The sequence below is a fragment of the Leptonychotes weddellii genome, chromosome 6, assembly GCF_054177405.1.
Source record: "Leptonychotes weddellii isolate Sample4059 chromosome 6, ASM5417740v2, whole genome shotgun sequence".
NCBI lineage: Eukaryota > Metazoa > Chordata > Mammalia > Carnivora > Phocidae > Leptonychotes > Leptonychotes weddellii.
The window spans coordinates 111,639,371-111,661,231 of NC_138374.1; the positions used below are offsets into that span (position 1 = coordinate 111,639,371).

A 21,861-nucleotide genomic window follows, 5' to 3' on the forward strand; every position below is an offset into this window, starting at 1 on the left:
CTTCTTTTTTGCTTGGTTCTCCCGCTCACATGATTACCTTGTTTTGCTCATGCAACAGTAAATGCTTCCCACGAATCCCTCCAAGCCATCCAGTAAGGCTCTCCTTAGCCAGTTTTATTGGCTGCATTATAGCCTACAAAGTGGAGATACTATAATTTATTCAGCCATTCCCTCCCCAATCGTTGGCCATTCCCTCTATTTTCATTTGTTCCCATTCATTTGCCACTATTGAAGAAATGCTTCAAGGGTATATATTTTTTAAAGATTTTATTTATAGGGGCGCCTGGGTGGCTCAGTCGTTAAGCGTCTGCCTTCGGCTCGGGTCATGATCCCAGGGTCCTGGGATCGAGCCCCGCATCGGGCTCCCTGCTCGGCCAGGAGCCTGCTTCTCCCTCTCCCACTCCCCCTGCTTGTGTTCCCTCTCTAGCTGTCTCTCTCTCTCTCTGTCAAATAAATAAAATCTTAAAAAAAAAAAAGATTTTATTTATAAAATCTCAAATAAATATTTGAGAGAGAGAGAGAGCACGAGCAGGGGAGGAGTAGAGCAAGAGGGAAAAGCAGACTCCCCGCTGAGCAGGGAGCCCGATGTGGGGCTCGATCCTAGAACTCCCGGATCATGACCTGAGCAGAAGGCAGATGCTTAACCAATTGAACCACCCAGGTGCCCCTCAAGGGTATATTTTTAAACACAGTCCTGGCTCAGCTCCAGCTGAATGAATGTGTTTAGGTCACTGCACATGCCTTGGCCCCTCATGCTTCCACGGCTTTGTATGTGCTGCTTCCTCTCAGGAATACCCTTGATACTTGGCAAATTCTAATTTGTCCTCAAGGATGCTCAAGCACCATTTCCTCTGAGGTGTTTCCTCTCACCTTTCACAAGATGGATTAATGACCCCCGGCTGCTCCCCAGCATCCCAAGGTTAGCTCTGATAAACAACGGTCATCATTTGTCTCTTTCATCAAATTGAATGTCATGAGATCGACTCTATCCCCAGGACCAACCACAGGCTCCAGCACATTTTAGTTTATAGAACAAATGAATGGGGGGATGAATGAACAAATGAAGAGATAAACGAATAAACGGAGGCATGACACATTATGATGTTTTGAGGAACTACAAATAGTTTTTTGTAGCTAGAGCATAGAATGAATATGGAAGATAGATCAGAGAGTTTTTGCTTTTTTTAAAAAAATTCAGATCCTAAAGCGTTTTGTGTATCAAATTTAAAGAGTATGAGATGTATCCTAAAGAGCATGACAAACTATTGAAGAATTTTAAGCAGCAAAATATCAGGAATTTTTAAGAAACTCTTTAGGTTGAGGGTGGAAAATGGTCTAAATTAAGCCAGAAGAAAGACCAGGAACCATTAGAAGATAATAAAGTGAGAAACGATGAGGGCCATGTGTCAGTTGTTGCCCTAAACATGTCACAGGTGTTTTCATTTAATTTTCCCGTCATCCCAAGAGTCATGGTTCATGCTGGTCCCATGCTAAGGAAACAATGTTAAAGGGAAGAGCTCACCAAAGTTCACACTGTTAATCAATGATGTGTCCTGATTGACCTCAAGTTTCTCTGGCTCAAAGCCAGTAAGCTCTCCATGTGGACATTGCAAAGCAAAGGCACTGGCACTACTAAGAGGAGGGGATGCCAATTAAGACGTTAAGGATGGGGCGCCAGGGTGGCTCAGTCAATTAAGCGTCTGCCTTCGGCTCCGGTCATGATCCTGGGGTCCTGGGATCGAGCCCCATATTGGGCTCCCTGCTTATCGGGGAGTCTGCTTCTCCCTCTCCCTCTGTCCCCTTCCCCTTGCTCCTGCTTCTCTCGCTCTCTCTCTCAAATAAATAAATAAAAATCTTTAAAAAATAAAAGACGTAAAGGAAACAGAATGGACTAAGCTTGTCAACTGGATAGACACAGCAAGTAAATCAGAGGGAGATTTTAGAATGATACCCACATTTCTAATTTGGTGGTGTCATTCATCAAAATTAAAAAAGGGGGCCATTCAAAATGAAAGATAAAAAGTTCCATTTGGGACATGATGAAATCAAAAAGAACTCAAAAAATCTAAAATGTATTAGTATGTAAAAAATAATGCTGGAGGGAATAACTTGTTAGATTCATGGTAATGACAATAACAGGTAGAAAGTAAGCTTACCTTTGAAACTCATTTTTGCTTTTCAATTTCATATAGTATAAGGTGACCTAAGAGCCTTCAGCTTTTTTTGAGTAATCCTTTCTTTTTTAGGTTTTTTCCTTTCTTTCTCAAAACATAATGAAAATACAACATATGTGCATTTATGCACTCTTTCCACTTTATCATCTTTTTAAAAAAATTTTTTAAGGTAATCTCTATGTCCAATGTGGGGCTCAAACTCACAACCCTAAGATCAAGAGTCACGTGCTCTACTGACTGAGCCATACAGGCGCCCCTACTTTATTATTTTTGATTAAACATTTTCTTTTTTTCACAAAAGGATTGAGTGGGCAGAAAACAATGTCTATTAAAATAACTGAAACACAATCAAGCTAGGTTTATATAGCCACACAAAAGATTTAGCCATATAAAATATTTCATTCTAGGGGCACCTGCCTGGTTCAGTAGGTAGAGCATGAAACTCTTGATCTCAGGGTTGTGAGTTTGAGCCCTGCATTGGTTGTAGAGATTACTTAAAAAAATAAAATACTAAAAAAAAAAATTCCATTCTAGAGGAACATCTATTGTTTGAAAAAAAACACTTTATTCATGTGATCTACCAGACAATGTGAGGTGACATATACCATTCAGTTTCATGAATTAAGATCTATTTTGTGGCTCCGTATTTTAAAAATAATTATTATGTGATTCCTAAGGAAATCACTTTGAACGCTCTACAGATTCCTCTTTTAAAAACAGTTTAGATAATTGAGTTATTTGCTTAAAAGTTTTAAAAGGTTTTAAATGGAAACAAAATGGTACTGAGTTTATTTCTTTCCTCTAAATAAAGATAGGAACCATAAGTCATCAGACAGATCATAGATTGTGATAAACGTGGGGAACTCAACATAAGCCTACAGAAGAGTAAAGTCTTAAACATTTCAATTGCCAAAAGACTGACTGAGGCTCTGTTTAATTATTAGTGCTATAAAAAGTGAGTAATATTTACCTAGCCATAATAGTACTGCATAAAAGCCACTTATCTTTCCTGCCAGGTGCCACATTTCTCACAGTTATTAAAAATAATGAGAAGAAATCTTGGGTCACTTCTTTTCAAAATCAGCCATCCCACCATCTTATATAATTTGGGGGTTAGAGGGTTGCCAAGGAAGCTGATTAAAAAAAAAATTAAAAAGTGCCAACCCAAGCCCAGGTCCTAAATGCAATCAGTGACAAATGTCTTTGTTAGTGAAGAGTTCAAGCAACAATGTTCCAGTAAGCAATGGTTTCACAGGAACTACCCCGTTTGGGATTTTTGTCTTCTGTAAACTCCCCAACACCCAGTGCCTCAATCAATTGAATGATGAGTAATTTAGGGTGCTGGTTCTTATTAAACCCAAATTATAAACAAACTTGAAGGGCTTTTCTGGTATATGTTCATGTACAGGGCTCACCAGAAATCCAATTGTACAAGAATACCAGTTCCTAACAGACGTGTCATAATGTCTTGGACGAGTATATTCAGGAAGCTTACAGAGACTGTAACTCATTAACTGAACTTTAACATCATCATGCAATATGGGTTCAGATGGCATTGTTGAATGCCTTTTGGATTTTGGCAAAGATACCTTGGGAGTCATTAGTTATCTGTCAATCATTTACAAATCCTTTCTGAAATCAGTTAGCAAATAATGTTTTATCATTATAAACATGTATCTTTGTAAATGTGAGTCATTATAAGTATGCCATGTGGCTGAGTTCAGTGGGATAGTGAGTTTAAAACAGAATGCCATAATGGAAAATGCCCACACTTGCCAAAAGGAAATGGTTAGACTGTGACTTGATTGAAAAAAAATAATTACCCAAAACTGAGGTTTTCATTTGTTTTGTGTTTTTCCCCAGCATAGCTGGAATGTAAATTGTTTATTAACTGTCACTGGGGCTGAGTTCTGAGCACCTGTTATTTGTACCACATGTGAATGTTACTCCGCTCCCTCTTTCACAAAAATATGTTCATTTCTCACAAAGTACTGAGTACTTATTTCTATTAAATTAACCAGATAGATAAGCTTCAAAAGACTAAAGTAACTCATTAATATAATGTTTCTTCTGCATGCCAGTAAGTTCTACAGAAAAGTAAGAGAGTGACAAATAGTAAATAGTATTTTTTTTAAAGGTTCCTGTAGGAGTTATTAGGAACCTAGTAATGCTATCCTCCTTCAACTTTTGGGGTACATTTTTTAAAAAGATTTTATTATTTATTTGTCAGAGAGAGAGCACAAGCAGGGGTAGTGGCAGGCAGAGGGAGAAGCAGGCTCCTGGCCGAGCAGGGAGCCCGATGTGGGACTCGATCCCAGGACCCTGGGATCATGACCTGAGCCGAAGGCAGACACTTACTTAACCGAATGAGCCACCCAGGCATCCTTGACACTGAGCATTTTTCTATTATCTCATTTTCTCACAACAACACTATTGGATACCATTGTCGTTTTTACTTCTGAAGAATTCATAAGGCTTAAGGAAGTCAAGCATTACTTGGCCCCTGAGTAAAGGACAAAGCAGGAACAGGAGTAGTGAACTTTCTGATCCCAAATCTCAGGCTCTTAACTAGTACCTTCATTTGTGCCATGATCTCATAATGTGTTCTCGTGCTCAGGTAGGTTGCATCCACCAAGCACAACTGCATGGTTTCTCAGGGAAGCACAATTACATCTACAGCCAGAGTGTTGAGGAGTTGATGGGCAATGCTCTTTTATGGACTGAATAATATGTAAAACCTTAACAAATGTGTATCCCACATTTTGGCATGTATAATAAAAGAAGACCCATATATTTTGTAGGCATGCCCACAAAATATATGCCCCTTCTGAATTTTCATCTAAAATTAGTAGTCATAGGTTGTGGTGCCTGGCTGACTCAGTTGGTGGAGCATGTGACCATGCATCTCAGCGTTGTGAGTTTGAGCCCCATGTTGGGTGTAGAAATTACTTATATATATATACATATATATATATATGTATATGTATATATATATCTTAAAGAAAAAATAAAATTAGGGCGCCTGGGTGGCTCAGTTGGTTAAGCGACTGCCTTCAGCTCAGGTCATGATCCCAGGGTCCTGGGATCGAGTCCCGCATCGGGCTCCCTGCTCTACGGGGAGCCTGCTTCTCCCTCTCCCACTCCCCCTGCTTGTGTTCCCTCTCTCGCTGTGTCTCTCTCTGTCAAATAAATAAATAAAATCTTTAAAAAAAAAAAAAAGAAAGAAAAAATAAAATTAATAGTCATTGGTTTCAATAAAAATCATATTTTGAAATCCACTATATATTTAAAAGAAAAAATTAAATACTACCTACCACAGTGTTAATGCAAAATAGACTGGGTTGGTTATGTATACAAAAGAACTTAAAGCTCAGAGGAAAAACAGCATGTTTATCAAATGCCCTCCCCACTGGCAGCCAGAATGACCAGTTTCCTCACTTCGTGTGAACCAGCACCAGTTTTAAACTACCTACATTCCATGAGCAGGTCTCCTCAACAAAATCTCACCTTGATGAGGCTATGTGAATATTTAACTGGGGACATTTCCATCACCCATGAGGACCACAGTCATGGCCTTGGCCACCTCTCACCCTGACTTCCAGGAGTCGCCCAGACCTCAAGTCACCCCATCCGATAACAGAGGTGAGTCTGCATCAGGCAGGATTCAGAGCCAACAGCACAGCTAGAATGCAGGGGACAGGAAGAGAGGATAAAGCCTTTCTTTATTCTTATTTCCCTTCCATCTGGTCCCTCTCCATAAAGCATGTTTATCATTCTGAGGCTATATTTCAACATTTCAACTGAAATAAAGTAAGGCAGGAGGGAGAAATGAAAACATAACAGTAATCAGAATAAACAACAAAGAAAAAAAAGGATCATAAATTCTGTAATGTGAACCTTCAGACAATGACTGCTAAATCTATCCCATGATGTGTGAAATTATGTTACAACAAATGTCCATATACGAAGTTATAAATTACCTGCTGAATACATATACACTTAGTTCAAAAGAAGCATCAATGTTAATATTGTTTGAAACCACAAGAAGGCTTGAAAATGTATATACGTGGGCTTTGATCACTGATAGCAGCAGATTCTCTACCAGAAACCTAAAAGAATAAGCTAAAATTTAAAATTTAAGAGTGAAACTAGCTAGAGGCATAAACTTATAGTCTAATTGACTCAGTATCCTTATCCAATTGAGAGTTCAGAAAAGGTCCCTTACCACTTTACTAACTGCACGATGAGCCTACCATACCCATCACTTCCTAATCGAGGTACTACTCTTTCAGTGTTAGCTGGAGATAACAGGTGTCCATATAATCTTGCAAATAGCTTTCCCATTTATGAAACTTTTTCTTCCATAGGAATCAAAATTTGGACTTTAGCCTCATTAACACTCTGATTTAAACAACTGATCTAATTAGATTTTAATGTGATCATTAAGGGAACATACCTAGTCCCTTTATTTATATAGAGGCACCTTTCTATTCATTTATCTTTCTTCTTAGGTCCTGGGCCAGAGGTACAATTACTTGGGCACTGCCCCTCACAAACATCAACTCCTTCTATCTAAAGAGTTTCAAAGACTTGGGGAAACATCCTTGAGTTTCCTAACTTTACGGCCATAAATACAATGAATAAAACTGTTTATCCAGAAACTCATCTTCTAACTAACTGACAATGTATCCCCAAGGTACAGACAGCTATATATATTTTTAAAGATTTTATTTATTTACTTGACAGAGAGAGACAAGGCAAGAGAGGGAACACAAACAGGGGGAGTGGGAGAGGGAGAAGCAGGCTTCCCGCTGAGCAGGGAGCCCGATGCAGGGCTCGATCCCAGAACCCCGGGATCACGACCCGAGCCAAAGGCAGACGCTTAATGACTGAACCACCCGGGCACCCAGACAGGTATATTTTAAAATAATCTTGACATTTGTTTCAAAGAGATGAAAAGCCATAAGAACAGGTAAAATCATAGGTTCCTGCAATAAGTATCCTGTCCCCCCAGGTTCTGAAAATCCCTCACAATACGCTGGGGACAGGCAGCCCCAGGTTAGGATATGGAGATCTATGAGACCAGGAAAAGTTTCTATTCACAGTTGAAATCTCAGCATGCCTCCTTTTCAGCATCCTGGGGGGGAAATGGCTCCTAGTATTTGACAAAAGAAGAAATTATCTATTTTAATTCAATTCAAATTTCTTCCATACCCCCAAGTTCACAGAAATATAAATATGAAAGTATGTTTTTAAAACAGATGAAATTAAGAGACTATTTTGTTTTATAAAAAATTCCAAACATTGTATTCTGACCCTAGGACAACTACTGTGTTGAATATATGAAGTGGGTTGTAAAAAGTAATTAACACGTAACTCGTCAAAAACACAGCTACTTCATAAAGCAAATCACATCTCTAATCAAGCTGAGCCATAAGACTTAAATTTCCCCCTTCCTGTACTGCCTATAGTTCTTTAAGTTCTTCAAGTACCATTAAAGACTTAAGTCAAAACACGTTGGCTGATTCTAGGGAAAGCATTGATGTGATTGTTCAAGTGAGGAGCTGATCTAGCTACTTTTTAAATTTTTTTATTTTTATTTTTTAAGATTTTATTTCTTTTTTTTAATAAAGATTTTATTTATTTATTCATGAGAGACAGAGGCAGAGGGAGAAGCAGGCTCCCCGCGGAGCAGAGAGCCCAATGCGGGACTCGATCCCAGGACCCTGGGATCATGACCTGAGCCGAAGGCAGACGCTTAACTGACTGAGCCACCCAGGTGTCCCAAGATTTTATTTCTTTATTTGACAGAGAGAGAGCACAAGCAGGGGGAGCAGCAGAGGAGAGGGAGAAGCAGACTCCCCTGCTGAGCAAGGAGCCCGATGCGGGGCTCCATCCCAAGACCCTGGGATCATGACCTGAGCCGAAGGCAGATGCTTAACCAACTGAGCCACCCGGGCATCCCTAGCTGCTTTTTAAAAATGGAATGTTATTCTTACATTTTAAGAATGACAGACAAACTGGTTATTTAGACATGGGTATTTTGGAGAAAATTCTCAAATATGAAGTGAACCTGTTAATTCATGGAAAAAAACTGATGGTACTTTTTTCCATTGATAACTTCAGGCTTACAAGTGAAAATTTGGATTTAAGAAAATTTGTATATTCCACTGTGAGTTTGACAGCTTCCCAGTATTTAAAGACTTCAGATGAGATCAGTAGTAATATTCATAAATAGAATTTTTGATACTATATAACAAAATGTGTCAACATTTGGAAAATTTGCCAACTTTGATGAAACTACATTTTCCAAATTACCAATGTGAGATGCAACAAAATCATGCATAGGTAAAAGGTGTATTTGAAGTATAAAATAGGCCAATGAATTTTAGTGTAACAGGGTATAAAAAGTTCACAGATGTGGTTTCAGATTCCACATTTCAACTAATCTTTTTTTTTTTTTAAGATTTTATTTATTTATTTGCCAGAGAGAGAGAAAGAGAGAGCACGAGCACAAACAGGGGGAGCAGCAGGCAGAGGGAGAAACAGACTCTCCGCTGAGCAAGGAGCCCGATGAGGGACTGGATCCCAGGACCCTGGGATCATGACCTGAGGAGAAGGTAGACACTTAATCGACTGAGCCACCCAGGAGTCCCTCAACTAATCTTTAAGAAGATATTACTTGTGGAGTTTTGGTGTAGCATCAAAGAAAGAAAATCCATAAAAATTATTTGAAAAAGTTATTACAATATTGTTCCTTTTCCTAACTTCATATCTTGAAGACCATATTTTCTTATATATACTTCAACCAAAACAATATATTGCTACAGACAATGCAGAAGCAGATATGAGAATCTAGTTTTCCATTAAGGCAGGCGTAAGGGGTGCCTGGGTGGCTCAGTTGGTTAAGCGTCTGCATTCAGCTCGGGTCACAATCCCAGTGTCCTGGGATTGAGCCCCATATTGGGCTCCCTACTCAGTGGGGAGTCTGCTTCTCCCTCTCCCTCTGCCACTACCCCCTACTTGTGCTCTCTTTCTCTCTGTCAAATAAATAAATAAAATCTTTAAAAAAAAAAAGGTAGAGATTAAAAAGACTACTGAAAATGCTGCTTTTTATGAATTATTTTGTTTTAGAAAATAGTTATTTTAATTTAAAATGCATTATACATATTAACATATTTTAATAAAAATAAGTATATTTATAAATAATAACTTTTACTTTCTCAATTTTAATTTTGAATACAATAAATACTCATAATTCACAGAAGCAAAAATATTTTGGGGCCCTAATAGTTTTTAAGAGAATAGCTGCTTTGCAGAGTCATATGTCCTTTAACCCCTACATTAGTACATTTCTAATATTGTGGCATATTACTGTTTGATTATTCATTATTTTTTTTTAAAGATTTATTTATTTATTTGAGAGAGCGAGATTGAGAGAGAGAGAGAGTACATGAGAGGGGGGAGGGTTAGAGGGAGAAGCAGGCTCCTCGCCGAGCAGGGAGCCCGATGCGGGACTCGATCCAGGGACTCCAGGATCATGACCTGAGCCGAAGGCAGTCGCTCAACCAACTGAGCCACCCAGGCGCCCTTCATTATTTTTTATAAAGTATTTTTTATTTTATTTTACTATTTATTTAAAAGTAAGCTCTACACCCAACAATATCGAGTCACATGCTCTACTGATTAAGCCAGTCAGGTGCCCCTATTGTTTGATATTTAAAGAAATAACAGGAAGGGTGCCAGGGTAGCTCAGTCTGTTAAGTGGCGGACTCTTGGTTTCCCTTCAGGTCATGATCTCAGGGTCCTGTGATTGAGCCCCCGAGTAGGAATCAAGCTCTGCGCTTAGAATGGGGTCTGCTTGAGATTCTCTCCCTCTCCTTCTGCCCCTCCCCCTGCTCACTCTCTCTCTGTCAAATAAATAGAATCTTAAAAAAATAAAGATTTTATTTATTTATTTGACAGAGAAAGAGAGAGCATAAGCAGGGGGAGTGGCAGGCAGAGGGAGAGGGGGAAGCAGGCTCCCTGCTGAGCAGGGACCCCCAATGCAGGACTTGATCCCAGGACCCTGGGATCATGACCTGAGCTGAAGGTAGATGCTTAACCAACTGAGCCACCAAATCCTTTGAAATACTTGCCCATCTAAAATACTTCACTTCCCAGCCTCCCTTACAGCTAAGGATAAGTACGTATCTAATTTCTGCATAGTGAGATGTAAGCAAAGTGTTTATGTGGTACTTTCAGGAAATGTCCTTAAAAAGAAGTATGTTTTCAAAAAAAAAAGAAGTGTGTTTTCTCTGCCTTTCCTCCATTCTGCTTCCTGGTATAGAATGATGGCTGGAATTCTAGTAGCCATTCTGAAACATGAGGACAAGAGATAAAGGGTAGTAAAATGGAAGGAACCTGGTTCTGAACAACTTTGTAGAGCTATTGTACCATCCCTGGATTGTCTACGTCTGAACTTCTAAGAGAAAAATAAAGGTTTTATTTAAACCACTTTATTCTGACTTTTCTATTATATGCAGTGATATCTAATCCAAGAAAATATAATTTTGATGGGAAAAATGCTGTACATTAACATTTTGAGTTTTCTAAATAGAATCTCAGGGGGAAAAGAAGTTTGCTCCATTACAGAAATTAAAACAGACAACTCTTTCACAACATGGGAAAAGATATGCATTATTTTAAGAATCCATAGTTTATTACTTTGAAGAACAATAGGGATATTTAACAGGAACCTAAAACTACTGTTGGCCATTTTAATAATAGTTCTTTCATGGTGAAGAGTGATCCAGATTTTTCCCATGGATTCAAGCAAAGAATAATAACTTAAAATTATGGAAGACGTATCATACATTCATCATTTTGCCAGCACTAACCTCAAAGTATAAGCTTTATTTTATTGGGGGTAAAGAGATAGGCTGCCCTTTTAATCAACTGACTAATGAACAAATAAGCTAAGATTAACTTTGCAGCTAACGAATAGGCGTGATTAAAAAGTTGGTTGACAACACATGAATAAATAAATGACCATAAGCCTGGAAATGCTACCTGTAGTATTTTAAAGTGTCAATCATATCTCTAGTCATCATTTAAAGAATTAATGTGTGCTAATGTTATCATCTAAAATATGTTTACAGAGGTCAGAAGAGCTACATCTGTCCTCCTTCATGCCAAGAGGTGATGACATCAAGGGGGTATGTCACAAGCCTAAGTTCAGTTAGTAGATTTAAGTTGGTTTGGAGTTTTATCCACTAAGTATGATCTTCTGACCCCTCAGTTTTACAACTTTCCAGTCTCTGTGCTGCATAGCACTTCTCCACTTCTGAGTTAATCATTTCTTTGCCATTATCTGCCCCAAGTTCTTATCTCTTTTGCTGTCACTTTATAACAGGGTCCTCTTATCAACTTGCATAGAGTCATGTGATCCATCTAAGCCTATCAAAAGTTCCCATTCTTCTGATTAGAAACCATCATGTAACAGGATACATGGTTTACAGCAGGCCACTAATGCTGGAAAAAGTACAGAGTCCAGGGAAAGACTTACTTGTAACTTTCTGAATTCTTGGATTTTTTTTTTTTTTTTGCAATTTTTTAAACTTTCACTAAGGGATACTGTAGTCTGATGTGTCCTACCGAGGACTACAAAATTTGACAAGCTCTACCCTTTCTTATGCTCAATGATTTCTGCTTTAAGCCAAAGGACCACCTATAATTTTACTAAGAATGTCTTCTAATTCGGATACTGGAAATTTACAAGATTCTCTAAAGCGCGGACTTACACCTATTGGTAAGTAGGAGTTGCTCTATTTATCATCCATTTATTATTCTGCTACTACATTAATTCATGTAATTTAATCTCATTGATGTCTTTAGCTTTATAAGTCATTGCTTCTCCTATTGTCTATTAAAAGCACATAAGCCCATGTATGTATCACACATTTATCTTTCTTGAAGTTAAAAAAAAGCAAACGGATATTTCAATATTATTCATTATATCCACTGTTTTTGGATGCCCATCCATTAGTCTAAAACAGTCAGAATCAAAAATTTATAATGTATATATTTCATCACTAGTATTTTCTGATAATTTCTAATCAGAGATAATAAGCTAAAATTTGACCAACTTGAAACTACCATATGGAGTCATCATTGATCAAACTTTAACAAATAGCTTTCAGATATTTGTAAAGTTTCAAGCCACACCACAGTATGGTATCTCATTCATTGCAGATACTATAGACCCTTTTGTTTCTCTGATGAATAAAAGCCATGCAAAAAACCATATATTTTTAATATATGTATTTAATAAATATATGTATACATATACACACACCTCATCATTAGTTAAGGATTACAATTTAAGGGTTACTGTCTATTTTCCAAAATAATGAGCATGGCTTGTTTTTATAAACAGGAGTAAATAAAGCTAATTTTCACTTCTAAAAAGAACAAAAAATGTTAGTGTTACAGCAAGAATACATGCAATTAGTCCTAAAAGTAAAGGACTAAAGGGAAGTGATTTCCAGCGGTCTGTAATTATTAGTCTGTTGGCAGTCATGCCCTTTGTCCTTTCCCTTAGTTTTTGAAGGCCCTGTGCCTTTTCTTGTAGCAGTTTTTAGGCTTTCGAACTGCAATTTCCCTGCGAATTCGCGGAGGCCTGTCATGAGCTCTGAGTTCCAGCTCCGCTGTAACAAGAAGGAAAATCAAGGCTTGGGCTTTTCCTCTTTCTCCCTTGATAACCAGCTGACTCCACTGAGTGCAGTGATTGCTTTTTTATTGAGCCAACTACACCCTATGGTATATCAATTGAGGAAATGGTTACCCCCCACACCCCAAAATCTGTACTTAGGAAAAGAAAACACGAGGAAGGCAGAGTGCAACACTGAATCAATTGCTCTGCAGATAAAAAGAACCTATGAGCACAAGAAAGGAGGTGAAAGAGAAACACAAACGATTTCTAATCTTTTTCGCCTGGCAAAACCGCGGCGGCGCGCTAAGGAGTCCTTCCAGGCAGCGACCGGCTAGGCGTTCCAGGGGCTCGGCGGCCCCGGGGATCCGCGCGGGGGGTTCGCGGCGAGAGCGCGCTCAGCCGGGGACAGGGGCGGCGCGTGCGCGGGGCGAGCCCGCGCTCCCGCCTCACCTCGGGTCGCGCGCAGCGGGGACTGGGAGGTTGCGAATTAAGAGGGCGTGGGGGGTCCCCGAGAACACATATGCCGACCCCCGCCGCCACGGCGTCCCTCAGACTCTTGGGGTGAATTAAGAGGGACAGGTGGTAGAAGGAGACCCCTTTGCATTTCTCTCTGCTACGTTTTACCCACCGCACTGGGACTCACAGGGCGCGGGCATTGCTGTAGAATAGAGGCAGGTCCATCCCGAGCATAAATAGAGATCTAACACCCTCAAGTCTGGGATCAGCCAGGTTCGGGAGAGCCAGAACCTGCGGAACGTCTGTCTAGCCCCGGAGGGACTGCTAAAGACTGAGCCTCAAAAAAAAAAGAGTACGGAAGGAGGCGCCCAGCGAGTCTACCCCAACACCCTAAACCTCTCCAGGCACTTCCGGGCGTCAGATCCCGGGATGACAAAATTCCAGTCAATTTTCCGGTAAAAGAAATCTCTTTCCGATTTCCTTCGCGGCCTCCCGCCCTTTCCGAGCCCTAGCACCCTCCCTCCCCCATACCCTGGTATTCCCAGGTGGCTGTGAGATGTCCCTGTTGGCAACATCTTAGGCACCCAGAGGCGGCTACTGGCACTGAGAATTCCATCTATTCATGGGGTAGCCTCCAAGGAGCGCGGAGGGTCATTCCTGGGGGTTTCTTGGCTAGACAAGTCACCCAAAGGGCTGACAGAGGAAAAGGGGGCATTGTGAGCCATCAGTCTGAACAGTTAGGGCTTACCCCAATCCTGAAGGTGAGTTTCCTCTTGGATTGGATTCTGATTGCCCAGGGCAGGCCTGTTGAGAGGAACCCACGGGTGGAGTAGAGAGTGTCAGGTCCTGGGGTGGCTTTGAGGGAGCAAATTGCAAGTTAGGATAGGGATGGGGCGTGGTTCACAAAACTGAGGCCAAGGCATGTAGAGATGGGTCAGGGTTTCCAACTTCACATTAATTCAGTTGTGTTGTATTAAGAAATGTGCCTCTGTTTATTTCAAAAGCTGTCCCTATGGGTCCTTGGTGTGTATGTCATTTTCCTTCTATGCACACTGGTGGTTACATGAAAATTGTGTATAAATGTCTGTACTCATATAGAAAAGTGGAAATCATAACATTGTTCCTTCTGCCTACCTGCAAGATAATCACAGTGTGGTATAAGAGCAGCAGACTTGGGGTTATAACCAGATTGTTCCCTTAAAGTTAACTAGCTCTGGGACACTGTCCAAATTCTTGGTTTCTGGCTTAGGTTTTTTTTTTTTCCCCTTTCTCCCAAATGGGGCAATTTTACTGATGATATACAGTAGCAATGTAAGAGAGAAAGAGAAACAGAAAAAGAAAGAACAAAGTATTTGTCTACATCAACAAAAGAGTCAAATCTGTATGGTGGGAAGTATGTCCTATAACAAGTATTTATTGACTCTTCTGCAATGTGCTCAACATTATTGTTTTGATTTCTATGAAATTTATGTAGTTCTTCAAATTAAGTGCATTAATAGAATACATTATACACATTGAATATGTTATTGTCTATTACCCACAGGAAGTTATGTCTGCATAGTTAGGGGTACATAATACACAATGCAAACATTCTTGAGACACTACATACACTTTGTTATCTAGTCCCCTTAGCACTCTTGGAGTCTGATTTCATTCCAGCAATAACCTCCAGTAAGCTCTGTGCCCATAAGGATCTCTGAAAGTAGACATCATGCAGCAGAAAATGAGATAGCCCATTATGTCACCCTAAACTCTGGCTAGCCTTATTGGTGGTGCAGTTTAGAATGTCAGTCACCCAAATCCATGTTCTGATTCTTGGCTGCTGGGCTCAGGCAGCCAGTTCCCTCCAGGAAGCTAAACTCTGGTGCCTCTTCTCCTTCCTTGCCTCAGCCCAACTCCAAAAGAGTGCTTCCCAAACTCTTTACTGGCCTTGATTTACAAGTTCTGACTGGAGCTAAAGGATTTATTTAACACCTCTTTTAATAAACCAAGAAAGATTTATGGAGGAAGGGAGAACAGAGGCTTGGTAGTGTTTTTTTTTTTTTTCCTTTACTTAATGCCTCTACCCAGACATAATGTCTAGGGTTATCTTAGATTCAGCCTTGAACTTGAGATGAGGTATGGAGAAGGCTCTGGGACAGACTCCCACCTGGAGGCCCAGCTTCCCCCAAGCACTGCTAGGGATGTTTTATGAAGGGCAAGAGTCAGATGTCTTGTTCCCCAAGACTAGAACCTACCTCAGGATAAAGCTATTTCTTTGGGTTGCACTTCCTCACTCTTCACCTTATTGGAACAAAAATTTCTCTGAGAAATCCAGTTGGCTTCAAGGAACTTTAGGAGTTTGGGGACCTTGAGGTCTAGGGGAAGCCCTGGGGAAGAGTTGAAATATAACCAGTGTGAACTTGAGAGGTTAAGCCTGGAAGAACCATGTGGACTGAACTCGATCAGACAAATTAATAAAGGCTGCCTCTTTTTTAGTCTTTTGGGAAACTCTGATATGTGTGTTTTTGTGTAATAAGTAAGAAAAGACACACTTAACTTTTAAACTCCAAATAATCTGAATACAGATGAACATAAGCAGTTTGGTGAGCAGTTTTATCTGGGGGTGTAATTAGGTCCCTGAGGACTATGTCAAGCGCTGCAAGACAGTCAAGTTAGCAGGTACCTCCCACTGGAAGGATCTTATTTTTAATGGTTCTAGAATGGTTAGTGATTCCCTTCCTAGTTATTTTCCTTAGAGAAAGATGAGTGTGGGTGAAGTTAGGGGAAAAGAAAATACAAAGGAGAACTGGTATTTATTAAGAGCATGGTATGTTGCTTTATTGGTACTGTTTCATGCAAGTATAGAGTTTACTTTGTTAACCCTGTTTTACTGATGACAGAATTGAATCAGAAAGGTCAAGTGATTTTCCCAAGATCCTTCACCTTGTCAAGAGAGTGAACTGTAAACAGAACCCATGGATGTGATTCTGAAATCCATGATCTTTCCTTAAAGTATGATTATTTGCCTTTGTTGATATAAAGTAATTATTAAAAACAATGTTGATCTACTCAGACATTCTTCCAAAAGGCATGGGGGATTAAGAAGACATTTGTAAATGGCTCTTTATCTTCCTTTTCATTCCACAGTGGAAATCAGATTTAGATCCCAGTAGAATTCAGAAGGGTGGGATGGGGAGAGGTGTAGGGGGCCGGCTGGGGACAGCATCCAGGAGCCTTGGGGGCAGAGCAAAGCATGTAGGAAAGCACTTTGGGTCTTCTGTTCTGGTTTCCTTGAAAGGCTCTCTGGAGTTTGGAGGGAGGTTTTGCTTGCATTTATGGGGTGTATGCTGGCCACTTGCAGGACTACTGACAGACAAGGGAATTGAGAGAAAATTCAGAGCAGCTATTTGTTATAGAATTGGTGGGTATGAGGAGGGCAGGGAAATCACCCAAAATGAGTGACTGCATTTATTTTTTTAAGATTTTATTTATTTGACAGAAAGAGAGAGCACAAGCAGGGGGAGCAGCAGAGGGAGAGGGAGAAGCAGGATCCCCACTGAGCAGGGAGCCCCATGTGGGGCCCCATCCCAGGACCCTGGGATCAGGACCCCTGCCTAAGGCAGACACTTAACCGACTGAGCCACCCAGGCGCCCCTGAGTGACTGAGTTTAGAGAGAAAAGGACCCTTTTTACCCTGAGGAACAAACATCTATTGTCTTTTTTTTTTTTTAAGATTTTATTTATTTGCGAGAGAGAGAGAATGAGAGACAGAGAGCATGACAGGGAGGAGGGTCAGAGGGAGAAGCAGACTCCCTGCTGAGCAGGGAGCCCGATGTGGGACTCGATACCGGGACTCCAGGATCATGACCTGAGCCGAAGGCAGTCGCTTAACCAACTGAGCCACCCAGGCGCCTACATCTATTGTCTTATAAGGGGACGAGATAGAGAACGAAATAGTTTAAGCACACGCATCCTTTTTTAAAAAGCACTTTTGACAAACCCTGGTGTGTTTCTAGTGAGACGCTGGTCCCACGCCCAACGCTAACATTTTTCACAGTAAATGCTGATTCCTTCCTCATGATCTTGGACGTCCGCAGCCTCAGCCCCATCAAGCTCCACCTGTTCTACCCGCGGTCTATACTGGATTGAAAAGAAAATCGGTCTGAACCCGGCACTAGGTCCCCGAAGCATCTCCCCAGTTTCCAGACAAGAAACCTTGGGGGGAAAGCGAAAGAATTTGCCCCACACCTTTGCGCTAGCTGGCCACCACCTCTTAATCGTAAAAGTTGTCTTTAGGTCGGAGGACGAGCCGACACCCTGCGAACTGCGTAACCTCCCAAACCCTAGCACTTTCCATACTTTTGCACCGCAAGCCGGAGGGTGAAGATAATCACCGCAAGTCCCGCCTTTCCAGCAACGCCCCCCCCCCCCACTTTCTTTTCTGCCCCAAAAGGGCCCAAATTGGCTGGCAAACACAGCTCTGCGCGGCCCGGCACTCTTTGATCTTAAGAACAGAAACCCCTAGCGCGGGGGCTTTCCTAAGGTAAGAGCCTCCCGACCACCCATCCCCGCGATCCAAGAACAGAGGAATTCGCAAGCGAGGCGGCGCGGAATCCCTTCTTCCCTCAGGACACTTCCAGTCTGGCGGATTCACGTGAACGGTAGCCCTGAATAATCTAGTGCTAAGTCCGGGTTGAGGAGGGGGGAGGGGATAAGGGGCGTGGAATTGCAACGCAAGGGCTCAGCTGGTTTCACTAAGCGCTTGGTGGCCTGCTGGCGCCAGGATCGTCCTCGAGAACGTCACTCACTGTTCTGGTTTGTCCCGAGGATGGACAGGGGTGGTTCCAAGAGTGGAGTCTCACTGTTTTGAGTTGGAGCTGACTCACATCTCCATTTCAATTACAGAGGAAGAGATAGATTAGATTGGACCACCTACCCAAGATTATTTCCCCAGCCAGCTCCTTTCTCAAGACCGGATCTCCCCGCCCACTTCGAGAAGGGCACCGGCTATACCAAAGCGGGACGCGCCTGGACCCCTGGGTTGGGGCAACAGTCTCCAAAGAAAATGAAGCCAAAAAGTTCTACTGAGAAGCCTTTTTACAGAGATGCAGATTCCGATAATCCAGGCCAAACTCTCGGAAAACCTCACCTATTCTTTAGGGCAAGGGTGGGCGGTTGGTTGGGGGAGGGGCTGGAGGAGCCTGGATCACCCGGATAATTACCTCACCTTGTATTTTCCTCCTCAGTAAAGACGGGGCCATGATATATTAAGATACTCTCCTAGTGATTGTGAATCCATCCCCATTTGCGGCTACCCCTGACACACAAGTCTTTCCAGGGGTAGAGTGTCTAAATTGATAGCAGTTTTTCCTCCTGCTCTACTCGCTGTGGCAGATGATGTCTTAAGTAGTTCTTTACACATGTACCAGAAAGGGATCTTTTTTTTTTTTTTTAACGAGGCACGACTTCTCACCTATTCAAGTTTATTTTTTCAAAGCTTCGGCCAATACGGTGCTCCTTGGTAATTTGTATGTCTGTCCTGAAATTTAACCCCTCTCATTTTAGAACAAAGTGCTCTGGACGCCGGCTGGGGGAGCCTGGAAGCGGGGGCGGATAGCCCAGCCCCCTGAGCTCGGGAGCGGAACTCTGGAATTCTTGCTAAACTTAATCTTCAGAGAAAGGCAAAAGGGCCTTCTGATGGGCTTTTTGAGTGGGAGGGGCTGAAAAATTAGGCAGAGCTTGAGTTTTCTGTAGGCTGGTAAACTTGCTTCTCTTTCCCCTCGGGCTATCCCGGCCACTTGGTGGAGACTTTTCGAAAAAAACCTAGGTTTCTTCTGAGGCTGGAAGCTAGACACGTGCTACGAGAAAAGTAATGATTCTGGTTTCTTAAAAAAAACTACCAAAAAGTAGAAATGGAGTAGACGTTAGAAATTGTTTCCAAGAATGTTGATTTGCAAGTTTCGTGTGAGGTTGTGTGGGTCATGCAAGGCTTCTCCCACCCAGGCGCGCGGGAGGGGTGGGTCTTATACTTGGGGACCTGTGTTTTCCGAGCCCAGGAAACTTGAACCAGTCCTAAAAATCTTGACATTTTTCACTCCCTTTGCAGCCTGCATGCGTTAAGCGCGCGGGGCTGGCCAACAATTCTCAGGTCAGGTCAAGGGCGGGCTGTTCCCGGCGCGCTGTCTGAAATGCGGCGCGGAACAGCGGAGAAGTGGAGGCGGGGGAGGAGAGCGAGGCGGTTACATCCTCGCGGGTGGGGAGTGCGAGACCTCCTCAGCTGCAGCCCGCCGGGTGAATGGGGCGCACGGCCCCGTAACGCTGAGCCTGGATAAAATATGCCAGGACTGCGCTCCTCGGGCTCATCAAGGCTGCGGGAGCCTCCCCGAGCCATCATCCTTTATAATTGCAACCGTCAATCAATGCTTTAAGACAAAGTCAGAACCGGGAAGGACGAGCCCTGGAGACCAGTCTCGTCGGAAAGAAGGTGGAGGCGTGGGGGAAGAGAGGGGAAAGGGGAGAGAAGTTTGCCAGAAGTTGGCAGAAGAATGCAGGGAAGAAATTGAGAATGCATACGGTAGCTAAAGCTGGAACAGCCTCCCCCTGCCTCCCGACTTCTGGTCTGTGGTCTCTGCCACCAGTTAAGTTTCCCGCAGACGGAGTGGATTCCTAAGTGTGCATCCATTAAGAGGCAGAGTGGCAGTAGGTAAAGATGTCCCTGGCGGAGGATGGGATGCGTCTGCCTTTCTATGGGGGCTTTATTATTCCAAGCCGATCGGTGTGTCTGTCGGCCAGTCCAACTACCGGCATCAATGTTTAGACCACACAGGCCCTGTTCCCCTACTCCCATCTCAAATGCCTCCCCCTTGCCGCGTCCACTTAGCTCTCCTTCCTCACGGCTGCCTCTGAAACCTAGAACCATCCTCAGGTAACCGACTCGAGGCACAGTGGGCGGCTCAGGCCCCTCCTCCCCCAGCTCTCCTTCAGAAGGGGTGTTCTGGGAGACGCCCAAGACGATCCCCGGTCACAGGGCAAGCGGTCCGTGGCTTCAATGCGGGCCCTGGCCCAGCCGAATTGAAGGCTCAAGGAACCAGAACATTCGGACAGCGGCAACTCAGAAGGTGGGGAATGGATGCACTTGGAGGACGGAATGAGTGTAGTGTCGGAAGCCTTGGTGCCGCCGCCCCTCCCTCTGTGTCTGCCCCAGGCCTGGGGACTCCGTCGCTCCCCTAAACTCCTTGAGGAGAAAAACTGTGAAAAAGGGCCCTCTGTTCTCTGACTAGAAACAATTGCAGTGGAAGATTTCCCACCTTGGGCACCGCAGGCGGGGGGCGGGGGGGGTGTTTCCACCACGCCGAGGGTATCTGGGATAGGGTTGAGCCAGCCTCTTCTCTCCCTGGAGTGGGAGGCCTGGAGCACCGAGGTTTTCTCTCTGCTTGAGACCTCCTGTGTTTGCGGTGTCCCTTCCGTTTGCTGTGGTCAGCCTGGACAAGAGCCTCAAAGCAAGGCAATCTTGGACATTTTTCTTTTTTTTAAGGGTGGCTTTTTGAAACGGTGTCTCCAGCCCCTATTTTCCCCCTCACCACCTCCTCTGGTTTGGGGAGGAGATAAATGAATGTCAGCTGGCCCTCTGTCACTATGACTACTGGTTTTGGGTGTGTGAGGTGAAGGCAGACTGGCTTGGACTCAAGAGACGCTATGGTCTAAACAAGCCCCTTCTGGAGCTGAAGCTGGGTTATGAATGTGATCACAAAGTTTGCCTGGGCTAGGTCAGGCTCTGCTTCAAGTCCAGGCAAGGATTTCACCATGCAGACCACAAATATATGGTCTGTCAGACTTCAACTCTCCTGACCTCTTCCTTCAGCTCTACCAACCAGAAGACCTTCCCTCTGGCTCTGAGCTGGAAGCTCCCTCTGAGGACCCAGAGTCTGGAGTTCTCCATAGCTGCCAGCCTGGTGTTTCTGAAGGTGCTACATGAGTGCCCCCATAAGCTCTTTGATTGTAGTAGGACACTCCTAAATTAAGACTTTGTAATAAACTGGTTTTCAAAGTTCATCCGAATCCACGCAGCACTGCAAGAACTGATTTGAGCCCTGAGTTGTAATTCCTTTCCTTTTCTGAACTATGTAATATATGTGTGTGTATGTATATATATATATATATATATATGCACTTAATTCACAATGGTATTTAAAACAACTAGTAATATTGAAAATGGATTGACAGTGTTACTTGATACTATCACAGAAATCTGAGCATCTTAAGGGTCCCTAATTTTGGCAACCACAGCCCACTGCACTTTCCAAACTAATGGACAGTCTCCCTCCCCCCAAGTTTAAATATTATTATGAAATTTGATGATGCTACAAAACTGAGATTTAAATAACTTAGATTCTGAATATATATTAAAGAACAAAATTACAAAAAGAACAATTTAGAGAGCCAACAGCCTCTGAATTGCCAGACACCGGTAGGTGATAAACAACCCGTTTCATGCAAAAGTGTAGATTAATCATGGCGATGATTGGAGTGTTTTCCAATTCATCAAATACTGGACTG

At 42.6% G+C, this 21,861-nt stretch overlaps 1 protein-coding gene across 2 annotated transcripts in view; it reads left to right on the top strand.

The window, feature by feature from the left end:
* The first annotated feature begins 11,673 nt into the window (after positions 1–11,673).
* The window catches only part of NR5A2 (nuclear receptor subfamily 5 group A member 2), a 116,274-nt gene continuing 106,086 nt past the window's right edge, over positions 11,674–21,861 (top strand). For both annotated transcript variants that reach the window (XM_006729555.3, XM_006729556.3), the window contains exon 1: positions 11,674–11,964. In XM_006729555.3, the coding sequence (XP_006729618.1) occupies positions 11,901–11,964 (64 nt within the window). In that variant the 5' untranslated portion in view covers positions 11,674–11,900. The remainder of the gene's footprint in view (positions 11,965–21,861) is intronic.